Below are 23926 nucleotides of genomic sequence, written 5' to 3'. Positions count from 1 at the left end.
TACCTGTGACAACCTCCCTAGGATCCCACCTGCCTTACCTATAAAGAGGAATGAGTCCTTCCCTGTCTGGCCACCAGGGAGCAGCCCATGCCTAGGCCTTGCCTTTGGAAGGCTGGAGAGGGGAGCTCCAATGCTCTTTCCACACCACGCTCCTGGGCAGAAAGAGGTGCCATCCTGCCCTGGTCTTCACTGAGGGACAGGAAGAAGAGACGGGTCCTGAAGATGGTGATGGAACTGTCCCCTATCTTTATAACACTGAGCCCAAAGCCACCCTCTCCACACTGTTCTAGGACCTCAAGAGGACATTCACTGATGGGGGCACAGACTCACTCAGCAGATGTCTGGGGTCCAGGGATTCCACAAAAAGGGGAATCAGGGTAAAGGTCTAGACTTAAAAACAGGAGCAATGGGAATTCCCTGGGGTCCAATTGTTAGGACTCAGACCCCATAAACCAAGGGACCAAGAGAGACAAGAGAGCAACAGAAAGAGCAACAGAAAGAGCCACAGCCACCGTTCCCCACCCCACCCCAGGGCTCCTGGGGATTCCCTCTCTCAGCGCTCAGTTCTATTTGGTCCCATCTTTAGCTGGCTGGGCTGGGGTCAGCTCAAGGCCACTAGATCCTAAATCCTTAGCTAATGACCCACTGACCCAGATCTTTTGGGAGGCATTTCTTCCTGGGGAAGTCCTAGTTCCCCCTTCCTAGCCCCACTTTATTGATCTTATCAGGAAGTTTATCAGTTTAAACTCATTTTTTTTTAGTATACCCACAGTTGTGCAACCGTCACCATAATCTAATCTGAATATCACCATCCCCCCAAAGAAACCCTGCCTGCAATGCCACCCAGCAACGGGTACTGGGCAACCACAGATCTACATCATCTCTGTAGATTTGCCCTTTCTAGCCATTTCACATAAAAGGAGTCATACATTATGTGGCCTTATGTCTGACTCTGAGGTCCATTCGTGTAGCATGTATCAATGTTGTTCCTTTTTATTGTAGAATATCCACTGGATAGATACACTGCCTTTTGTTTATCTACTCATCAGCTAATACACATTTGGGTCGTTTCCATTTGGGGCTATTATGGATAAAGCCACTGTGAGTGCTTGCACACAAGCCTGTGTAGACATTTTTTCATTTGCCTTGAGTAGCTACCTAGAACTCAAATTTCTAGGTCCTAACTTAACCCTACATTTTAACATTTTGAGAAACTGCCAGGCTGCTTTCCAAAGCAGCTGTACCATTTTATGTTTCCACCAGCAGGGGATGGGGCTTTCAGTTTCTCCACAACCTTGTCAACACTTGTAATTGTCTTTTAAAAATTATAACCTTTTTAGGTGGTGTGATGTCTCCTCGAGATTTTGATTTGCATTTTCCTAATGACTTACGATGTCAAGTATCTCTTCATGGACTTATTTGCCTCATATTTTCTTTGGAGAAATGTGTGTTCAAATTCTTTGCCCTTTTTTAAAGATTGAGTCTTTGTCTCTATCACTGAGTTGTGAAAGTCCTACATATATTCTAGATATAAGTCCTTTATTAGAGATATGCTTTGCAAATACTTTCTCCCACCACGAAGGGTGCCTTGACCCTGTCCTTCAAAGCACTAACGTTTTTTAATTTTTGCTAAAACCCAACTTATCTTTTATCTTTTTATCATTTGTGCTTCTAATGCCATTTCTAAAAACCACTGCCTAACCCAGGGTCAGGAAGAGGTACTCCTATGATCTCCTCTAAAATTTCACTTACATTTAGGTCGATGATCCATTTTGAGTTAATTTTTGTATATGGTGAGTCGCAGTCCCAATTTGTCATGTGTGGATAGTATTCTGGCCTGGAGAATTCCATGGACTGTATAGTCCATGGGGTCGCAAAGAGTCGGACACTACTGAGCGACTTTCACTTTCACCCAGCTGTACCAACACCGTCTGTTGAAAGGACTGTTGTTTATCCATTGAATTATCTTGGGCCCTGTGTGGAAAACCAGCTGACTATACCTGTTAGGCTGTTTCTGAACTCTCAGTTCTATTCCATTAACTCCAAGTATCTATTCTCACTAGGCCTCCCTCTTTGAGTCAGTAGCAGAGTGGAGGTTAAAAGAGCTCATTTACCTGAATGGTCCCTCTCAACTTTCTGAGGAGCAGATGCTGGGTGTTGAGCCCAGGCCTGTTCCAGGGCAGGTGGCTTGTCAGAGACGAGATGGTTTGAGGAGCATGGCATGAACAGGGTGTTCCTGCCCCTCCTGGAGCAGCAGCAGTTGTCAACCTGGTGCTCACATTCCTCGGCAGCCCATCCCCTAGAGGTTTGAGAAGGCAGGAATGGAGAGGGCGGGCTGAGAAAGAATGTGGTCGCCTTACATGGCTGTGAGGAGGGAGAAGGCGCCCGCCCTGCCCACCCCGCCAGCCGGGACAGCCTGTTGGCCCTTGGGCTGCCTGCCTCAGCACCTCGAATTCTCCAGCTGCCCTGAGGAACCAACCCCCCAGCAGAGTTCCACCTACACCAAGGCCAAAGGCAATCAGGGCTAAAAATAGCCAGGCAGTTGAGCCCTGGAGAGCATGCTCGTAGCAGAGCTCCGGAGAGGAGGGTGGGCAGACACCCAGGCCCCTGCTCCCCCTCCTCCCCGGGCTGTTTGGGTGTGTGGTGCAGAAAAGGGGGTGGTGATGGGACCCCAAGCCCCTCCCCTACATGGGTGGTGTCTGCAAAGCTGCCTTGGCTCAGGGAGGGTGGGATGGGGGAGTGGGAAGGCCCCTGGGAAACTTGAGATAAGGTGAGAATTTCACAAACTGCCTGGCCAGGGCCACCGCAGCTGTGGCCTTGGATCACAGAAAAAGCAGCAATGCTGGCCAAGGGAAGTGGAGGGGGTAAGATGCTAGTGGACTCAAGAGGGTTGAGTGACACGGGAGCCATGGGCACACAGACGGGCAGCCTCCCTGATCGAGTCAAACACACTTTATTCAGCACAGGCATGTCTGAACAGAGGGACCTTGGCAGGATTCCTGATACAGAACTCTGCTTCTAACCCCTCTGTCCACAGAGCAAAGGTCATCATGTGAACCACAGGGGCCAGACAGGAGGGGCTCTGCACACGGGCTGGGTCAGGTCACACTGGCTGGCGCAGGGTGAAGCTGGGGTGGGGCAGACAGCCTGGGGAGTCACTGAGCAGCTCCAAGCAGCTCCCTTAGACAAGTGTATGTGTGTGGGGCTGACCAATTTAGGGGGTCCTCTCCATCACTGAAGGTCTGCGAATCAATTTAGCTAAAGCGCCCAGGGCTGCCATGCCAACACATGATTAAAAGGCCCCAAGATCCGTCTCCTGCTGTGGGGGAGACTTGAGATAAGGTGAGGGGGAGGTAGGAGAGGTAGTGCTCAGGGCCATGCTGCTCTCAGCCACATGCACCGGCAGCCCTGCCAGCTGCCTCCAACCAGCAAATAAATGGTAAATGCCATCGACCTTCCCGCCTAGGACTCACTCACTGGACGTGGGGTTGTCAGGGAGGTAGGGAGGGGCACTGGTGGGCAGAGCAGGCAGAAACGCCTTGATGACTACAATTCTGAGACTCATAATTGGGGGTGGGCAAGGTCTCCCATCTGCACCAGGAAAGGGCATCAGTCTGGAACCTCTGTGCAGAGGGGTGCTTGTGGCAGGGCCCAAGCACGGCCTGAGACTCAGCCAACCAAGGGAGCCAGTCAGGACCTCTGTCTTGGGTTCTCCCAGCTGTGCAGGTTATGCTGGGTGCTAAAAGGGGAATCTGGGAGGGAGGAGGGGAAGGTGTGAGTTCAGGGTGCGCTTAGGAAGGTGGTGTGGGATATCTACGGACACTCTGGGCTGCCAGGGAGAAGCCACGCTTGCTGGCGCAGCTGGGTTGAGCTGAATTCCTGATGGACAAGCACTGAAGATCAGAGCGAATGGGTGGAGGACAAAAACACCATCTCCCTGGACCCCTTGCTGCTAATCTAAGAGTGGGGAGTGTTAAAGAGGACCCCACCCCCAGCCAGGAAAGAGAATGGCAGGAGCAGGGGCTCAAAGTCTGGGTGTGGACGGTGGAGGGCCCCCCCTCTAAGTGCTCTTGGCTCTCGTGTAAATGCACAAATGCGTTCACCACCAGGGGGCAAAGAAAGAATGAGACAGAGGCTGGGAGGGCAGGCTGGGTGCCCAGGGTGAGTGGGTGTGAGTGACCGTCAGGGCGTAGCTTCTCTAGAATACCACTACACTACCACACACCAAGCTGCGGGTGGCGGGGGACCAGGGGGAGCTGGGGGACCTGGATCGAGCTAAATGCCTCACAGGTGGCTGGGGGTAGGGGATGGGGATGACACAGGTGCCCTGACACCCAGGGATCACAACCAGCAGGCAAGCGGAGCACAGCTAACCACCGTGGCGGGGAGCAGAGGGCAGCCGGGCACACAGCCCCTTGGGCGCTCAGTCATCAAACTTCCCTTCCCGGATGTGCTCAAAGGAGAAAGGCAGGAACTTGAAGCCAGTCCCGCTGTAGAACTTGTTCTGGAACTCCACCCTGGAGAATGGGAAGAAGAGAGTGTCATTCCACAAAAACTTTGGGACTCTACAGTAAGATGTCCCAACCTCAAGTTCCTCAAGCCCCCGCTGCCCATGAAGCCCAGACTTCAGCCTGCTTCCAGCCCGTGATGCCCAGGGCCTGCCCTCAGCAAGGGCGCACCGCACCAATGTGTTGATTTGGTCTGTTCCTGCTCTGTCCTGCTCAGCAGAAAATGTGTATATGCCAAACTCTGCAGAAAGCTGGGTGCAGAAAACCTTCAGTTGGCCTGAGCCTCTAACAGTGATGGGGAAGAGTCCCCCAACACCCGCTCCTGGCAGGGCCTGGTGTGGATCTCCAACGGAAGTGTCCCACATGGAGTGGTGTGAGCTTGTGTGAGGAACCCTGGCAGGGACCACTGTTCGCTTGTTTTTATCTCTTCTCAGGGGAGGAAGGAGAAGCAAGGGTTGCGAGTGAACAGTGGAGGCTTTCGATTTAGGGGAGGAAATTCCCAGGAAAGGGGGAAGTTAGGAGAGGAAGTCTTCTCAAAGCAATGGCAAAAATATTCTCCAACTACAAAAACATCTGAGAAAGAATTCTTCTCTTGGGGACTGAAAGGAAAAACAGCTTTAGCTCCCTTCCCCGGCAGCTCAGCATCCAGCCCTGATGGTCTCCCTGGGCCCTTCGAGCTCTGAGGGGGCAGGAAGGCGTCCACGCCTGGAAGCAGGGCCCGGCTGCAAGCTCGCCCTGGATGGCTGCCCAGCGACCAAATCACCACCAAATATGGGCAGAAAAATGCATGATTCAGAGGATAAAAAAGCCAAGGAGAGCTGCCCTGAGGAATAGTTTCCACTCAATGCTGTGTGACCCTGGTGGCCTGGATCCCTGCAGCAGTGAGCCGCGCGGAGCTGAGGCAGGCTGTGGGCAGTGGGCACCAAGACACTCTCCACCTTCCTGCCTCTCATTCAGCCTTCCGCCAGGGTATTCTCCCTCCAAGACAAAGCAGGAAATCAGTGAAAAGGAGGTGGGAAGGGGACTGTCTGCTGTGGTCCTAAGAGGTCCCCAGAGGCCCCTCAGCCCTGGGGAACTGGATTTTCTGTGTGAGCACAAGAAAAGGCAGCCCTTCACCCTGATCCCACATTCCAGGGGCTGCGCCAAGGTCCCCAGAGCCTCCTGACCCCTGGAGGAGTCCGGTCAGTGCCTCGGCCATGCCCCCTCAGAGAGCACGGGATCCAGGAGGGGGTGCTTCAAACTGAAGTCAGTTGCAGGTCTCAGCCCCATGTCCCAACATCCCCATGATGAGGGTCCAGCTCCAGACAGCTCCTCTGAGGAATGCCATGGGGGTGGGGGTAGGTTTCGGCTTTTCCTGGCTCTGAGGATGAATCCTCCATGCTGGGTAGGCTGTGTGTGCACAGGCAACAGCATTTCATGTCATTCAACCATGTACAGCCAGACCGTGGGCAAGTCACCTTGGGGTCTGTGAGGTATCTGACCTCTGGCTGACTCATCACACAAACAGTTCTGATCCAAACTGGCTCAACAGAGAAGCTGCAGATGTGTTCACAGGCCCAATGGGTCAGAGGCAGAGGTCTCTTGCCATCACCCTGCCTGCTTCATGTGTATCAGGGGACCCAGGCCTGGGAGGGGGGCACACACATTCTACTGTGTGAGCGGATGGGCGGTCCCCCTCGCCCACTAGCTGCCACTTAAGGACTTAGGGTGGTGCCCAAGGGGACACTGTGGGTATTTCAAGGCCAGTGTGGCCCACTTCTTGGCCATGCTTGCCCCAACCTCCCAGTACAAAGCTGGGAAGCAGTTTCCTTGCTGGTCTCTCCCCCGCACCCCCCGGCCCCAGCCAGGAACTGTGTGCTTCCTGAAAAAGTACAGACATGAAGTTCTCTGTGCCGGGGCGCGGCGGGACCTTGCTGGCTGCCCTGTCAGTCCTTCCTTCTCGGGGGCGGGGGTGGGGGGGGCTCTGCTTGGGACGCCTCCAGGGCCTTACCACGCCCCAGGCCACTAAAATGCATCTCCAACTCTGCAGCTTCGAGGAGAGCCTCGGGCAGTCGGGCGGGGCTGTGTCACTCTGCCAGCTCCCACACCTGGCAAAGGCCACCCAGTGGCCCGGAAGGACTGACGGGGAGTCCCTGGAGAGAGCACCCCTGCTACGTGACAGAAATCTTGTTTTCTTGAGTGAATGAAGGGAGAAAGCCTGGGCCTTCCCTGCTGGGGTGCGGCCGACGGGAGGCGGTTTTAGGAAGATGGTCCTGTCCTGATCTGAGCAGTGCTGGGCCTGCAGCACACAGCCAGCTGATGACCCCCGTGCGGGGCCGTGAGGTCAGCCCAGGGGACTACATTTCAGGGGTGTTCATTCTCCTGAGCAGCCACTCCCTCAGCCACCGCGGTGTCTGGCTGTGGTGCCACTGTATTCCTTACAAACTGGCCCCCAAATCTGCCCCTTTAGCCCCCCGTCTGAGTGTGCATGTGGAACCTGCTAGGCAGGAAGGGATGAGGTTCCTGTGAAGGTAGGTCATGGGGCAACAAGTTTTCTATTAACATCGATCTGGTGTCCACAGTTCAAACCACAAATCGCACCCCTGCCTTTGCCTTTTCTGAGGAAGAAAAGACCTTTCATTAATTATGGCGGGCACGAAGGCCACGCTGCACACAGTTGGTGGGGGAAAAGACAGACAGACGCAACTCAGGAGGAGACAGAATGAGCACGTGGGTGCATGAATTCACCTGCTGTTTTCACATGTCCTTCACCTCCTCATGTCCCTACATGACCCTCAGTCTCAAGGTTTATCCTTGTTATCAAGTCAGATGGTTTTCTTCTTGTTCGCACCAAAGAGACCCAGAACCTGTGTAATGGGGCAGTCCTTGCAGCAGATTCAAGAAAGCCCAGCTGAACACTAGGGGTAAAGTGACAGGTATGAAGATGCCCAGGCTGGAAGCCAGGAAAACACTGCAGCAATGTCCCTGCAGCCATTTTCAGCCGGCCCAGCTGTTTCCACCCCTCACAGGATGGTCGTAACTCAGAATGCCTGCAGTCTGGAGATCCTCGGGGCACGTCCACACTCAGCCAGGAGGGGGTGCACGAGCACCAGCTTCATTCACTCCTTCCTAGTGGCAGGGGAAAACAAAGGCCTCCAGGGAAGCGATTCTCAAAGTTGCACAAAGGAATTTTCACTGCTGTTTTTTTTCTTTCCTATCCAAAATTTCCACTACCAAACCACCACCACCCTGCAAGTATGATACAGTGTTTGATGAGCCTATTCCTTGCAAACTACGTCTGGGAGGCATTCAAGTGGTCTCATGTGCCTCCCCTTGGGTCTCTCTTCTAACAGACTGAAGCAGAGCGCTTATAGGGGCCACAGCCCTCTCCGCAGGGCAGCTCCATCTGCATTTGACCTCAGGTTTGATGCGCCAGGGCACCAGGACAGTCACTTGGTCTGTGCATTATTTCCTATTTAACTGCAGCAACCTTGTCACATGGACATTATCCTCTTTTCACAGGAGAGAAAGTGAGGTTCAGAGAGGCAAGGGCTGTCCTCAGGGGTGCCCAGCCAGTGCCAGCAGAGCTGGAATTTAAACTAGGTCACCCGATTCTGAAGCCTGCTCACTCGCCACCTGTTACTTCCTCAGGCTCATTCATAAGGACTTTCATTCGAAGCCCACAGGTGAGTCTGAGGAAGAAGAATCCTTCTGGCAGCAAAGCATGACCTCCAATCGCCACAGTTCACCCTGGACATCGGGCCCAGGCGGCCCCTCCCTGCTCCATGTGGGCCTGGCTCACTGCTCTGACAGGTCTGCCCCAGCTCCTTGACTGTACCCCGCTGACCTGGGGGTAGGTAATGGGCTCCCTACTCGGGCTTGAGTCCAGGTAGGTTGGTCACTGTTCCCTGGAGCCCAGTGCTCAAGAGACAGAGAAGTGAATAGGAAAGGAAGGAAGCCAAGAGGGTAAGACCAAGTGAGTCACCACAGGCTGGCAGCACTGGGTGGTGAGGAAGTGTGCTGGGGCGAGCGTGTGCTGATAAGCTGAGAGCGGGTAGTGCGCCAGCAGTCGGGCCACTGGGCCGGGCCAGACTCCTGGCTCCCAGTAAACAACAGCTGGGCGGGGAAGGGACGTGGGGGAGGAGAGGACCAGGCCCAGAAAGCACGGTGTCCTGACGCCGATTCTCCTAAAGGAGCTTTTGAGGGAAGAGTCAGTCCCGGCCACGGCTCCCCCTCCCACGCCTCACCTTCCCCTCTGTCATTCAGAACAACAAATGGTGGAATCTTTGAGCAGGCTCAGCTGAAAACAAGTCAGGCGAGAAAAAAACAAAGATAAGGGGAGTGGGGAAGAGGTTTCTCAGGTTCAGATTTCAGTTTTCTTCAGGTTTTGAGAAGCAATGAAAAGAGTCACAGCCCTCTCTCCTGACCCGGAGATCATGAACACTACAGACCATCTCGTCTAGGGAGCCCAAAGGGAAGGGCAGTGAGTCTGTGAGCCCCTAAACTGGCACAGCTGTGTGTGCACACTTCAGGTCTAAAGCTTCCAGAGCTGATGGACCCCAAAAGAGAGAGAGAATCACAATGTAAAGGGAGATTTAAGGAGACAGGGTTTGAGGTCAGGTAGTCAGATAAAGTACGGTACAGCCAGTTTTCAATATAAACATGTCCCATGGACATCTGGGAAATACTAAAAAAAAAAAAAAAAAGCTCATTGTTTATCTGAAATCTAAATTTAACTGAGGGCTCTGTAATTTTATTTGTTAAATCTGCCAACCTTACTCTGAAGTCATGGAGTCACAGTCCAGACCAGACCCCAGCTCTCCACTCCGCAGGACTGAGCCACTTCCATCCACAGCCATTAAGAGCCACAGACAACATTCAAGAAAGAAAACAAACAAATCCAAAACCTGCCCTTCTGAAGAGATGGCTTTAGTGTACCGAGCAACATGCTCTGGAACAGGAATCCCCCTACTCACACAGAGCTGCCAGGGTCCTACCTAAAGACACTGGCGCCATGACAGGATAAGGGGACAAGACACGGGCAGAGTGTGCTCCAGCGCCTCCCTGGCCTTAGAATCTATTCCACAGCTGCTTTCATTGCTCGGAAGACAGGAAAGAGTTAAATGCCAGTGCAAAACCCCAAACAAAGACCCCAGAAGATCTCTGAAGCCATAATCAGGACATTGAAGAAGGCTGAACACAGGTGCACAACTGACAGCACACCAGGGCCCCCTCCCTGGAGGCTGGGAGAGTGAGCTGTGCTGTTCAGAGCACACTTCCTGGGGCTCACCACCAAGCATGTCCTTGGGCATGATGATGTGCAAGCAGACACTTCCTAGCGTCTTCAGATTTTGGACCAGCGTAAAACCACCCTCTGTGCAGCTAAGGACACGTTCCCGCCCCAGCCCCCTCTTCCCCTCACCAGTGTAACCGCAGCGCATGGAGAAAGGCTGAGAGGCCCTCCATGATCAGGAGGATGGCCACAGTCAGGGTGGCGAAGGCGGCAAAGATGAAGAACAGCGCCAAGCCCCCGGCCAGGCTCTTCACCTTCAGGCCGATGTGGATCACCATGGTCCAAAGCACCTCGGACAACTCTGGGGATGGGGAGAGACAGGACATCGGTTCAGTTGGGCTGGGGGTGCTGCAGGCCATGCACCTCGCTCTCCATCTCCCCACTGCAGTATGCCCTGCCCCGTGGCTTCCTGCAACCTCAACAGCTAACCTGGCAAAAGCGTGGATCCTCCCAGCGGGATGTCACTCTCCTGGGATTCGGGAGTCCATAATTCCAGAGCCCTAAGGTAATGTCCACTCTCTTTAAGCCCCCAGTGGAGGGAGTGCCCAAGCAAGAGGGACAGACATGGCTTCTGACCCGAGAGAAATACACTCACGTGCATGAGCGAGGCTGAGGGCCCAGAGCCGCAGGTAGGAGGCGGTGTTGGAGATGCAGCCCAGGCAGTACTCGATGGTGTGGATGGCCTGGTGCACCATGGTGTCCCCAAAATCAAACTGTCAGGGGAGGAAACCAGACAGCAGAAATGAGGCGGGGAGGGGAGCGTGCAGGGGTCTGAGTGCTGGCATGAATGGCTACCTGGGCTCAGAGCCCCTGGTGCTGAATTCCTGGTGGGGACACTTCGGTGGGGCCACCCCTGGAAATCCTGCCTGGCTGGGCCCCCAGCTGGGCCCCCCCGCCCCTCAAAATACTACACTGTAATGAACTACATCTTAATGGGACTCTTAACACATATGCTTCTTCTCCCCACTAGGCTGTCAGCTCCGGAGTGGGGTGCACGTTGGGGTAAGAGCTGTCTGGCAGCTCTGTTCCGGCTTGACTTCCACCTCGTGGAGCCTGAGGGCAGAGCACCCTGCTCTCAAAGAGCCAGGAGGGCAGGAAGGGCTCTTCCCTGGGATGCGCATCAGGTGACAGGCCACCAGGTTGCAAACTGCCTGGAGGAGACTAAACCTCCGCAGCCCCTTCTTATCTTCCCAACATGTGGGCAGCAGGGTCACTCCCTTCTACTTTAGAGACTTCTGAAAAGATCACACAGGGACATTTTGGCAAAGTTTTACAAATTCCTACTCGGGCAGGTGATGAAGGTTTATCTTTTAGGTCTGTTTTCCTCACGCTCCCTTTCTTCCGGTTTTCCTTTCAACGTCACAGATCATTTCCAGCATAAGGAGGAGGGGCTGTGGGGAGCTTCCTGTTAGGCCTGCTCAGGGTCCAGCCCTAGGTGTGCTTCTGGGCCTCATTCTCCCAGGTGGCGCCACAGCCACTCAAGGCCAGGAGGCAGGCAGCCCCTCCTGACAGGGCCCAGAGCGGACCCAGTAAGCAGAGGGCTGCTGCCCAAATCGGCTTTCCAAGCCTGCCTTGCCTGCAGGTCAGAGTCCGTTTTTCACCAGTTTCTTTCCAGATTCACATGACTTGACCCCCAAAAGATACCAGAAAGAACTACCTTGAGAAACATCATGAGGGCAGAAGAGGGCTGGGCTGGCTGGTGAAGCGCTAACAGCCAAGGCCTCACGAGCATGGCCAGTGGCGAGGGGGGCCAGGTCCAACACGCTATCTCTGGCAATCGCCTCATTTTCCCTCACCCTTATCTATACCAAGAGTATTTCTGGGCTTTTCTTCTGAAATAGGCTCTTGCAAAGTCTTCTAGTTACCCTGAAAACTAGGGTAACCATAGTTACTCCAATCCTGACAATGTTGTTAAGAGCTTTTTGCCACCGCTGCTGGCTGTCACCCCACAGTCCACGCTCCAGGGAAGGACAGGGTCCCCATCTCCATGGAGTGCAAGGCTTTACTAAGAGCTCCGTGAAAGCAGTGACTGTGGGCGCCCTTAGAGAGATGGAAGAGGAAGCTTTTCTCCAGGCGTTACCCTTGCTTTCTCTCTTTCACTCCCAACTTCCTACTCTGTAACCGTGGGCAAGTTTTCACACCTGTATACTGGGGGGTGGGGTGCGGAAGAGAGTAAGTGGGCTGAGAATTAAGTAAGAAACCAGCCAAGCAGTTGGGAGTCTGTCACTGCCCCATGTGAGTCAGCTACAACCGACTGGGAGCCACCGCAGACGCCCTAATCCTCTACCCGCCTCCTGGCCGCCCCACCATGCCTGTTCCTCATGCTGCGCCCTCTTAGCTCCACATAGCTCCCAGGCTTGCTCCCCTTAGCTCCCAGGCACAAGGTCTAACAGACATCCTGTGACTGAGCCTCTGCAGCATCTGCCACCATTGCCTTGCGCTCCTCCTCTCCGTGACACGCTCACTTCCTCTTGGTTTTTCTCTCCTGTAGCACTGCCACTCAGGCCTTCAGTGGCCACCCCGGGAGGAGCTCCCAATGGGCACCTCTACTTCCATGTTGCGGGTTTCCAACCAGCAGTCCACATCTCCTCCTGCCACACCACAGGTGCTTCAAACTCCACACCACCCAAACTGAACTCACTGACTGCTCTTCTCTGACCCTCCAGACCTACTTCTGCTCCTCATCCCGTATCTAACTGGGGTCATAACTAGCGCCCCAGGCACCGGAACCTGGAAGTCGAGCCTGACTTCTCACTCACTCCCACTGCCTGCATTCACGAAGGCCCGAGGACTGCGGCTTTTCCGTCCCCCATCTCTTATTGCTCCCTTCCTTCCCAACTCCCACTGCCAATGCCTGACTTCCCTCCAGACCTCCCTGGTCTTTCCTGACCCCTCTCAGGCTGTGCCCCCACACACACAATACACCCTCTCCCCTTCTCCCCTAGGGTATTCAGCAATGGTACACACTGGGTTACTTGCAGCTTCACCGCCCCTGACGCTCCTTCTTGCCTAATACTCTACTATGGCTGCTGTCTGCCACCTCTAGTCTGACTTCTCACCAGTCCCTCAACTCCTGACTGCGCTCCAGCAAGCTGAAAACTTGTTTATCCCCAAAATGTGTCTTTATGGTAACTACATACTATGGGTCTGCGTTCCCTCTGGCCCTCCCTCCAGAGGACTCTGGCTGGACCAGGCCAACCTCAGCAATAATGCCCTTGGGGAACCCTTTCTAGGGGTCCTCTTCCCCACCCCCCCAGAGTTCTGTCAGGTGCCCTCTTCCTGTGCTCCCACAGCACCCTGGGCACACCTTGATCACAGCATCTGTCACCCAGACTGTCTCCTCAATTAGTCTCGGAGTTCCTTGAAGGCAAGGACTTGGTTTTTTTTCTTCTCTCAGTTCCTGCAGTGCTAAACAGAGTGCTTGGCACATGGAGGGTGACTGAACGAATGGGTTGGATGAATGTTATCTGGTGAGGTGACACAGTAGGGAGAGGTTCCACTGACCCTTGCTGAATGGTCACAGCCTTCAAAGATTTCCCAGACAACTGAGGGGCCGGGCTCTGGTTTGCAGCTGGACAGAGCGCCCCCAGAGAGAGGGTCTGCTGCCTCTACCTGTGATGTATTTAGATACCTGAGACAGTTATCTGAATGTCCTCACCACTTATGATGCTATGGGAAACAATCTCTGAGGGAGTCGGGGGTGGGGCCAGAGACTGGGAAGGCTGAATTCCAGTCCACCTTGTTTGCATGTCCACTCCCCTGGGACAGGGCCACATATAAGAACTGAGCTGGAGGCACTGGTGCTGGAGACAGCCTTACTGGGAGAGGGCTGGGCTCCTCACTGACACGGACGCACTCCCACCTGGCCCTTCCAGGCGGCTCAGCCTGCGGCCATGCACAGAGAAGTGGTCTGCTAAGGCTGCGGCCATGCACAGAGAAGTGGTCTGCTCAGCCTGCGGCCATGCACAGAGGAGTGGTCTGGAGGAACAGAAGCTCCCAGATACCAGCCAAGGAACCTCTCCAGCCTTCAGGAAGACCGAGCACTGTCTGCTTTCACATAGAATAGCAAAGCCTTTCCCATTCCCATCCCACTGCCCACTTAGCACCAGTAAAGCCAGAAAAGGGAAAGGGTCACAGGTCTGGGTATTTCAGAGAGAAATTTGGGGAGAAGATGCAAACAGTGCAGCAATGCCTATTAAAAACCCAATTCAAAATGTGTATACTGCTAAGCGAATCAGGGCCGAGCTAGAAGGCCTTCTAGTCTGGCTGTGGCCTGAACATTTAGCCAACTTTCTACTCTGTTACTCTCTATGTGTGGCTGGGATAATATGAACTCCTTGCATGCAGATGGACTGTTTTTTTCTGGGATGCATCCTAGAGGCAAAGCCCCCTTTTGAAAGCTGTCTGTCTTCTAACTGGGTCACATGGAGGTAAAGGTGACCCCCAGCAAAGGTCCAGCATTCTCACTCCAAGCATCATCAAGCCGATGAGGGCAGCAGGAAGAGGTGGGCGGCATCTCAGGGAGGAAGGGTGAGCTTTCCCATAAGCACTCAGAGGAGCAAGGAGGAAATGGTTACCCCCAGGGCAGAGCGACCATCATAGCATCACAGAGAGGAAGGCAGAGGCCAACAGGGTTTAACTCCCAAGGGGAGTCACTTCAAGAATGCCAGTGCAGACATTACTTGCAGCTCCTTGTAAAGCCATTCTCAAGGCATTAGATCAGCAAAGTCAATGAAACAGAGACAGAGGTGACTGACATGAGATGCAGTTAATGGAGATGAGCTTTTTTAGAACACAGATTCACAGACTGGTTAGAGATGGCCAGTGAGATGCAGGGTACACGGGTGTCACGTGGGGCCCCAGGATGCGGCAGGGACAGCAGAGTGATGACAAGGATGGGAAGAGAAGCCCCAGATAAACATGAAGCCAAAGCCAGCTGGTTTCTTACCACTTCATCCTCGGTAGGCTTGAAAACACAAATTTACACTTAGTGGGAAGCCACACCACACACAAGGTCACAAGTCATAAGCACCAGGCTACTCATTGCTGCTTGGTGGGGGTGGGGGACCGCGAATGTTAAATGTTCTAACATATTAGAGACAGGCCTCCTCAGCACAAATGGAAAGCAAAATCAGCAGTGCTTGGAGTGCTGGTACTTATTTTGAAAAGGCATCCCAAGCCTTGCCATTTCTATTTAAAAAAAGTCATACACATGGTAGACGCGGTCAGTCATACTGCACAGTTCAGTCCCCTGGGTCTCCAACTCCTATTCTTTATGCTTTAAGAAGAATATAGTGGATAGATGAGATTCAAAGTTCAGCTCAGAGGCTTTGTCGTACAAACGGTCAGGCAAGGAGACTGATTTAAAAAAAAACTGAGCTTGGAGGTGGTGGTTTAAGGAAAAGTCTAGCATGTTCAGACTTCACCGTCCCTTTAAAAAGTAGGCAAGTAACCCCTTTAAAAGGCTCACGGAACATGTCTGCCATAAGAGCACATTAGTTAAACAGGACTTCAAAAACCCACTGATTGAGGTTCACACGGGAACCAGTCTGAGAAAGGGCAAGGGACGAAGGGGCCACCAAAATTGGCCGGGTTTCTGCTGTCAGAGCTGGGGCACTGGGGCTGGCTCTGCCTCAGTCTGAGCAGAGTGGTCAGTGACTGATTCACGCACAGGGTTACTGCAGGCATTGCAGAACTCAAGAAGCCGGACAACAGAACAAAATTACTACGGGCTCAGCAGGCAACACATGGAGTTTAGAGCAGGGGCCACTGGAAAAAAGCTGAGGGGCCCTAAGAGATTCAGAAGGCAGGCAGATGCTCAGTATTAGTATTTTCATCTTTCAAGGAGCAGACAGGAGTGAGGCCACTTGGGAACACAAGACTAGGGCTGACCCGAGATGGGAGGAGAGGAAGCCCACACCACTGATCTTACCTCCTCTGCGTCCTCTGAATGGGTGGAGAGCTGGTCATGCTGAATAATCTCAGCATCCTCCTCTGTCGGTCCGTTGCCCACCCTGATCCCACCAAAGTTGAGAGTTCCCTACACAGATGAACAGAAAGAGTAGAATTTGCCTGGGCTTTAATGTGACATTCTGTGATGTGGGGAAGGGTGATGGTTAGTACATACAAACCTCAGAAAAGCATATATTCTAACAACAAAAACAAAACCCACTGATGGAACAGCTAAGTAAAATCAAGCCACTGTTCCCACCCCAACCACCTCTGCCCAGGCCCAGCCTGAACTACATGTACCACCTCAGTCTGATCAGAGGCAACAAGCAGTTTCTGCTGCACCAAGAGACATCAACCTCGCCTCAGCCAATGCCAACTGAGAATCCTGCTTGCATGAAAAGCTTAGTAGGAACAGACTCTCCTAACAAGCGTGGCTCTATCTGTAAAGGCTTCAGTGACCTAACTTTTTCTGGAACTAAAGATTACACTTTCTAAGAGGGAGGGGAGTCAGATGACAGTGATTGCAACCTGGTCGGCTAAGATTTCAACAGGAGCCAGACAGTTTCAGCAACTTCTCCCCCAAATGTACTGGGTCCTTGCCCAGGAACAAAGGACTTTCTAGGTCACACAGAACAGGGGAAAAAGGCTTAATGTACATTAGCTTGCAGCTAGAGAATACTGAGTTAGGCTCCTGTCCTTCAGGGGAGGACTCCGAGTGCTAACACAACTTTTTCACAGGCATGTGGGCAGATGCTGACTAGGTGCCTGCTGCCTCTCACTCCACAGGCGTGTTGAGCAGGGTCCCCAGGACCAGAATTTCTAAGTCAGCCTGATCTGGAAAAGTTTGGGTTTATTGAGGCAAGGGGATTCTTTGGGTACAAAAACCAGGCAGAACTGGGGTTAAGTGTGGCAGATACCAATTAGTGCTAACCTGCCACTAGAGTGAAAAGGAACCAAGGAAAGCGCTCTGAGACCTATGTCACGTGGCTGCCACCCAGGAAGCCAAACAAGGCAAGAGTTCAAAGACTGCTCTCCTGGAAAATGGCCTCCAAGCAGCACGAGCAACAATACGCAAGCGGTTTGGGACAGCCACCCCAAGGTCCCCACTCGTTGTTTCACCTCTGGTGTGCATCTCTGACCACAGCATACGACCACCGACCCTCCAGGTTTGGGCAGATTCTCTCTTTTCTTCTAGTAATGGTTCTCATGTGCTCGTCAGAGAACCGGTTGAATCAGAATCACCTTGAAAGCTGCATTTCATTAAATAGACAGTCTCGAATATCACCTCTAGAAATGGTAAATTTCATAGGTCTAGGGTGGGGTCTAGAAAATCTGTATCTTAAAAAATATTTCCCCAAGGACAAACTGTATGATCGTTTTGATTGTCTACCAAAATTGAAAAAGCGTGTCCCCCAAAATGCATGCACCCTTTAAGACAGTAAGCCCACTGCTAGGAACATCTATACCTGTGAAGTTTTATCAGGATACAAGGACAAGAATGTTGTATTATTTGGAACAGCAAAGAATTGGGAACAACCACCAGAGCCATCTATAAGAGGATGGTTACATAATTTTAGCACATCCGACAGTCCTGCGGACTGCTGGGCAACTCTAAGGGTACTGTGATGAAACAGTAAGTCAAGGGGCAGAAAAGCGCTACAATTTAAAACCCAACTGCTAATGTGTTTTAAATAGATATACCCGTACATACGTATATACGTATTTCTATCAACAGATGACAGATACATGCTGATATTGGCAGAAAAAAATTGAAAGGCAAAATTCCCCACTTGCTAACAATAGCCTGGAGGAGGAGGTGGGGGAAGCTTCACTGTCAGTACTGTTTGCAGCCCTAACCAAGTGCACCTATTGCTTTGCTTTTAGTTTTTCGTGTCAGGAGGGGGTGACACATAATGCCACGAGGAGTCATGGCATTATGGGCAATCTCTATGTCTTCCTCCACTTCTCTGTTCTAACACCTAAGAAACAAGTTCAAAGTTTACCAGGTGATTCTGATGCGTAGTCAGATCTGGGAACTGCCCCAGGCACCTCCAGGTTGTGTAACTATTACACCTGATGACCCCCGAGAGGCGGACTGAACATGTAACACAAGTGTACACTCTGCAGCACCTTCTGCACCACACTGGTGACAGGACAGGACTCCTGCGTATCCTTGGGTGGGTCTTTGGGTGCCTGGGTTGAGGAAGCAGGCTTTAGGGCCTAAAGCATAAAGTCATTTCTGAAGTTTTCCCCAACCAGCAGATGAAGTGAGGGGGCAGCCAGGTTAAACCTCCCAGCCAGACAGAATAGGTGTCCCTTCGGAACAGAGGAAGTGTGAGTTACAGGAAGGGAGCTGAGACACACACATCAGCAGAAAGAAGAAAAGAAAAAATTAAAACTATGACACACTGCTTACAGACAACCAAGAGGACAGGGGACGGAACAAAACCAGATCTGTGTTCATATCCTCAGCTCTTAGGGTCAAGAATCTAGGGCCTCATAATGGAATGATCATTCTGATGCATTCAGGCTGCTCTCCAGAAATAGATGTTTGGCTAAAGAACCAGTGGGCTAAGGAGTCCCTCCGAATGAGCAGGTTTCCTGACCGGAGACTTTTAACTTGGACAGTATCACAGAAGAGGATGCTAGATTTAAAAGCATCAAGACTGATGCAGCAGAAGCACACTTTAAACTAAGACTAGAAGAAAGAAGAGCACATGGGAAGAATGTCAATACATGGACAGTATGTGCTTTAGGGTATTTTTCCCCCTCTCATAAAAGAGAATAAGTCCCCATTTGAAAACAATTTTAAGCAGCCACATTTAAATATCTTCTGATTCAAGATATCAGCCTTTTTAGACTAGTTCTAGAAGAATAATTAGTTTTTGGAGTTAAAGGATCAGGAACACCTAATGAAGTAAATGGTCACCATCTAAATATTTCATTTATTTAAAAGAGTATGATGCCACTAGAATACAATAGAACATGAAGAACCGCTACTGGTGAGATTTCAAAAATACTACAGATTCATTATTACCTAGAATAGATTGGGCTAATTTGGTATTAGTACATTATAAGATTTTGGTTAAGAGATGTTTTAAGGACAAATAATGAAATGCTTAAGGTTCAAAGGCTGTCACTGAATCATGAGCTAGCACTGGAAGAAGGAAAGACTGAAACAGAAGATGACTTTGTTATTACACCAAGTGGAAAGTACACGAGACACATGGCAGGGATGAGGTCTCAATGAACAGCTGAGGATGTGAGGGCTTCTGAGTCTCTCACAGAAAAGGAGACACATACAAGTCTCCACTGGAAAGACAGTAAGTCACAGTTAAAGTGGACCAAATGTCCAAGCATCACTTTGAAGCAGATCTTGAAAGTGGAGGGAAATCAATTCAAGAATCACAGGGATGTTCTCACTCCATGATGAAAAAAATCATCCAACACAGGGTCACAAAATGCACACATGACAATGGATGAGTCCAAGAGCTGCCCTCTTGGATTAAGATGATGGGCTTGGAGAGGGTATGACAAACGCCCTGCGTTCACAGACATGACTGTACTTATACACTGAATGGGAACTTAGTGGACCGATGGTAAAGATGACACTACAGTCTGTTCCTAAGAGGTGGAGGTTTTTTCTGTCATCGTCTCAGTGAGTAACAAGGACAAAATTCCCAAGAGCACACATGGCCCATGCTCTCAACATACTTAGAAAGAATTCTGCTGCACTGTTTGCCACCTCTTTAAACAACATGTGATGGTTTGTTGGTTTTAATTCACTCACTGTTGCAGCCGCTGCTGCCTCTAGTCCCTGTTGGCTCGGGGTTGGGCTGACTGGGGCCTCCACAGGTTGCCCTTCCTGATAGTGAATGGGAGAAAAGAGGAAGGGAGAAGGAAACAAGAGAGGGAGGGAGTGAAAGGGCAGACGAATGGAGGGCACATGGAAGGATGGAGATGGTCAGAAAAGGGAGAAGGACGGTCTGGTAACTCAGCTGCTCTCCAACAGGAGTAACAATCTAACAGCCGTATGAGAGTCATGCAATACGATCTTTTAGGCTTTACCAGGCAATGTAATAAGTAAGCTTTACTACAGTGCCAGAAACGGGTATTTGGCAACTTAAGTGTGTGCGTGTGTGTATGTGTGTGTGTAATTCAGATGCACGCAAACATAAAGTAAGCACAAGTACGTATGCTGCTTTTTTAAAAAGAAAAAACGTCAATGTGCTTTAGACCAAATCTTTCCCTACACCAGATGTTTTGGCTGGTGAAAGTATCACGGTCTCATTTTAAAAGAAAATGTCTTGGTGTCAGCCCTGTGGTTGCCCAGGCAAACCACATGAGTGGGTTCGCCGTCCGCAGCTCCGGCAGCCTTGCTTCAGCTATTGCTGCAGTGAGACGGGCCCAGACCTGGACTGTGCTGAGCACAGCATGAGCAAAGCCCCATCAGGAAAGGTGAAAACTATGACTTGTTCTTGCCACCTGGACTACTCAAAGCTGAGCATCTGGCTGTCTGAACAGCAATTACATGTTTGTTCTTTTCTTTTCAGCAGGTCCAGGGCTCATGCTGGGATACAACACAAGTGCATTTTAAGAGAATACAGGTTATGCACAACTCATTACATCCAATGAGGAACTGCATTGATTAAAAAAAAAAAATCTGGTAACTTTCAGCAACAGAAATATACCCACCAAATGCTTCCTCCTCAAATACTGACGGCGAAGGACAAGTGGTTTAAACAGTAGCATCCAAGGGACACACAGCAGTGCAACCACTACCAGGAAACACTGAATTCCTTTCTGCAAAGTAAGGAGGAAAATGCACACTGTATTAGTCAAACGTGAAGTTTCCAACTCTAGCAGAGATTTTCCCTAAAATAGTTCTTTCTTACTGATCTAAGAATAAAAAACATAATCCAGTTTCTCAAAATAACTAGATGTTGCAGCAAAGCCCAGGTTTGTCCCATAGGATGGGAGTTATAAATTCCACTCTGCCTGGATACAGAAAATTACAGTTGACTCTCCCAAAGAATAAGACTGGGTTGAATTTAGATCTGAATGCGTGGACTGAAAAGGAGTTTTAAAGGCTTCTTTCAGGTCACAGAAACATCTGGCTTCCTGACCTAGGACAACAACCTGAGAAAAGTCCACCTCTAGATTGACGCACCTGTCCAGAATACAGCATTGAATTACCAGAGTCCCCGTAGGAAAAGAGGAACATATTTATGAAATGGATCAGAAGGCTTGGTGCTTTCTCCGATGTCTTAGCATTATAGGCCGTCCACTTGTAAAAAATAAGGATAACCAAGTAACCAAACAAAGAGGTCATGAAGATTATTTCTGGAATAAATCCAAAGTAGATATTCAGGGGCTTCTTGAAGTAGCTAAAAATTAAGACAGAAAAAAATGTTAACAGTGAACAGACCGAGGATCACCTCATACCAAGTGGACTGCTCTCCCTAGACTTTCTACCTAACTTTCCATCAATTCTGTGTTTAAGAATTGAACACTTTAAGAAGTGACAGCCAGAAGCACTAGAGGCAATAGAGACAGGCAGGATTAATGACTACTTTCAAACTTTTGAACCTTGAACAGTTCTAATACCATCCCCGTCAATCCCTCGTGAGAAAGAGAAGGGAAAATCAAGTACCTTCTGAGACTACAATTCACAAGTTTATGTGAGTTACACATCATGGGAAAAAACGTAACTTCCATTTTGATGAAAATTACACAAGGTGGTTTTTTTTTTTTTTTTTTGGTGTTTTTTTTTTTTAACAAAGATCTTGAGAACAATTGTATGTTGTCTGCTCAGTGGCTCAGTCATGTCCGACTTTTTACAGCCACATGGACTGTAGCCTGCCAGGCTCCTCTGCCCATAGGATTTTCCAGGCAAGAATACTGGAGTGGGGTGCCATTTAATACTTTAGAGGATCTTCCCGACCCAAGGATCAAGCCTATGTCTCTAGTGTCTTCTGCACTGGCAGGCAGATTCTTTACCACTAGCGCCACCTGGCAAACTCATACATTGTTAAGGGACTGATATTAATAAGCAAGCTTCATTTGAAGAAGTTAAGATTTTTTTTAAAGGCACTTCAATAGAGAACAGTGCTCTGAGTTATTATTTCCTCCTAAAGGTGTTATGACTTCTTCAGGCAAAAGCACTGTCTGAACTGTGTGAATTCTTAGGACAAGACAGAGCAACTCACGTGTGGTTGAAAAGGCTCAGGCTGACTCCAAACAACATGTGGATGATACCAAGGATAACAGACATCTTCATCTTAAAGGAGTTGAGGAAGGTCAGTTTATTGGTAGCAATGTTCCAAATCTATCGCATCCCAAGAAGACAGAAGGCATTACAAACAGTTCTCAAATGGAAAAATATTTACCTACTGTTGAAAAAGTTTTTTTTTAATTGTGGAAATTCTAAACATACATACAAGCAGGGAGAATAACATAACAAACTCCTATGTACCTATGGCCTAGCTGCAGTGATTAATTATTGACTTCTCATCAATCTTGCTTCATCATTACCTCACCTATGCCCCACCTCTATATTATTTTGAAGCAAAATCCAGATATCATATCCTTTTACCTGTACATATTATATTTCAGCATGGATCTCTAAAAGGTAAGAGCTCATTTTTAAAACATGACCACAAAGGACTTCTCTGGTGGTCCAGTGGCTAAGACTCTGTGCTCCCAAGGCAGGAGGCCTGGGTTCAATCCCTGGTCAGGGAACTAGATCCTGCCTCCTGCAACTAAAGATCCTGCATGCCACAACTAAAGAACCTGCTTGCTGCAACAAAGACTCAAGACCCCACATGCTGCAGCTAAGACCTGGTGCAAAAAAAAAAAAATCACCACAGTACTGTCATAACACCCCAAAGCATTAACAATGATTTCTTTAATACCATGGAATCATTAATATTCAGATTTCCCTGATTGCATCCATATTTTTAAAAATAATTCATTTATTCAAAGTAGAGTCCAATAAGTCACTGTATCACGTGACTGCTGATAGGGTTTTTAAGTCTCTATAGCTTCTCCCTGGAGCTCTCCTTTTTTATTCATTACAAAATATTTGTTGAAGAAATTGGGGACATTTATCTTCTAGATGCTGGCTGAAACCCAGTGGTGCTGTCCTTCCATTATTTTTAAATATTAATTGCCTTCAGCTTTGTCGCGTAAGGCCTGGACGCCTGTAAAATCTTCCTGACAGTTCTGTCTCCACTTTGCCCATCAGAGTGTGTTTCCTAAGTAATGACTCTGAGGCAGCCATGTCCCTAGGCCAAAACCTCCAAGAATCCCCGTCACCTCTGAGACCAAAAGCAAACTCTGTAACCTGTTAGGCCAGATCTTCCACCATCTAGCCCAGCATCTTTTTTTCTGAACTAGCCTCTTCATGAAGAGTTCATCCTCAGTGACCTCTAACCTGAAAACTTCTGGCTGGTTCTCTCTGCAGCCCCAATCTGGCCTGAGCTTTTGCAACTCCAACTGCCTGATGGACATTTATACCCGGGTGACCCACAGGCACTTTAAACTCAGTACCTACCCTGTAAGCATCAAATGTCTGCAACAACAACAACAACAAAACCTCTGTAACTACAGAACATTACAGAAATGTGAGATAGTATTATTATTAGATTCCAAGCTGTTTGAGGGTAGGAGCTATGTCTTAGAATGATGTATTTCACTAGCAGCTGCTACACCTTATAGACAATAGGGATTCAGTAAACATCTGTTAAATGCACATATGAAATGTTATGAAATATCTCCAAGTATCAGTTTCCTTATCTGTATGGCACAGACAGCAGTCTCTACCCGATAGAATTGTTTGGGGATAAATAAGATATGCTGAGGGTTCAGTACAGTACCTGGTCCACAGTAAGCATTTCAGTAACATTAGCTTCTATAAAAATTAAAATAATTAACTTTTTATCTCCCTACCTCTATGCTTTTGCACATACTTCTCTTCATCTATAACAATCTGCAATATTTTTCAAAGGCCAGATTAATTCCTTTATTTTTTTAATAAGAAACCTCAATCTTTCTGGCAATGATCTGCTTTTCCTCTGGAATTCTGTAATCCTTACAATCTAATGCTTAAATTCCTCCCTACCTCCTTTGTTTAAGCACATAACACAAAAGATTTGATCCCACTTTACTTGCTTACACATTTGAAAAAAACAAA

General features: G+C 49.8%; 1 protein-coding gene across 8 annotated transcripts in view; it reads right to left on the bottom strand.

Annotated features, from left to right (window-relative positions):
- Positions 1–2937: 2937 nt before the first annotated feature.
- Positions 2938–23926, bottom strand: part of ATP6V0A1 (ATPase H+ transporting V0 subunit a1) — a 55482-nt gene continuing 34493 nt past the window's right edge. For 5 of the 8 annotated variants that reach the window (XM_027516908.1, XM_027516907.1, XM_027516909.1 and 2 more), the window contains exons 15-22: positions 21942–22060; positions 20903–21119; positions 20428–20535; positions 15713–15820; positions 14729–14746; positions 10376–10493; positions 9910–10081; positions 2938–4517 (exon numbers count right to left, since the gene is read on the bottom strand). In XM_027516908.1, coding sequence (XP_027372709.1) covers positions 4424–4517; positions 9910–10081; positions 10376–10493; positions 14729–14746; positions 15713–15820; positions 20428–20535; positions 20903–21119; positions 21942–22060 — 954 coding nt within the window. In that variant the 3' untranslated portion in view covers positions 2938–4423. Of the gene's footprint in view, positions 4518–9909; positions 10082–10375; positions 10494–14728; positions 14747–15712; positions 15821–19372; positions 19598–20427; positions 20536–20902; positions 21120–21941; positions 22061–23926 lie in introns of those variants that run through there. The other 3 variants (XM_027516910.1, XM_027516913.1, XM_027516915.1) reach the window with 2 other exon arrangements.

This window comes from Bos indicus x Bos taurus, chromosome 19 (genome assembly GCF_003369695.1).
Source record: "Bos indicus x Bos taurus breed Angus x Brahman F1 hybrid chromosome 19, Bos_hybrid_MaternalHap_v2.0, whole genome shotgun sequence".
Taxonomy (NCBI): domain Eukaryota; kingdom Metazoa; phylum Chordata; class Mammalia; order Artiodactyla; family Bovidae; genus Bos; species Bos indicus x Bos taurus.
Note: the sequence above shows the minus strand (reverse complement) of the source record. Positions and strands in the feature narration are given on the sequence as shown.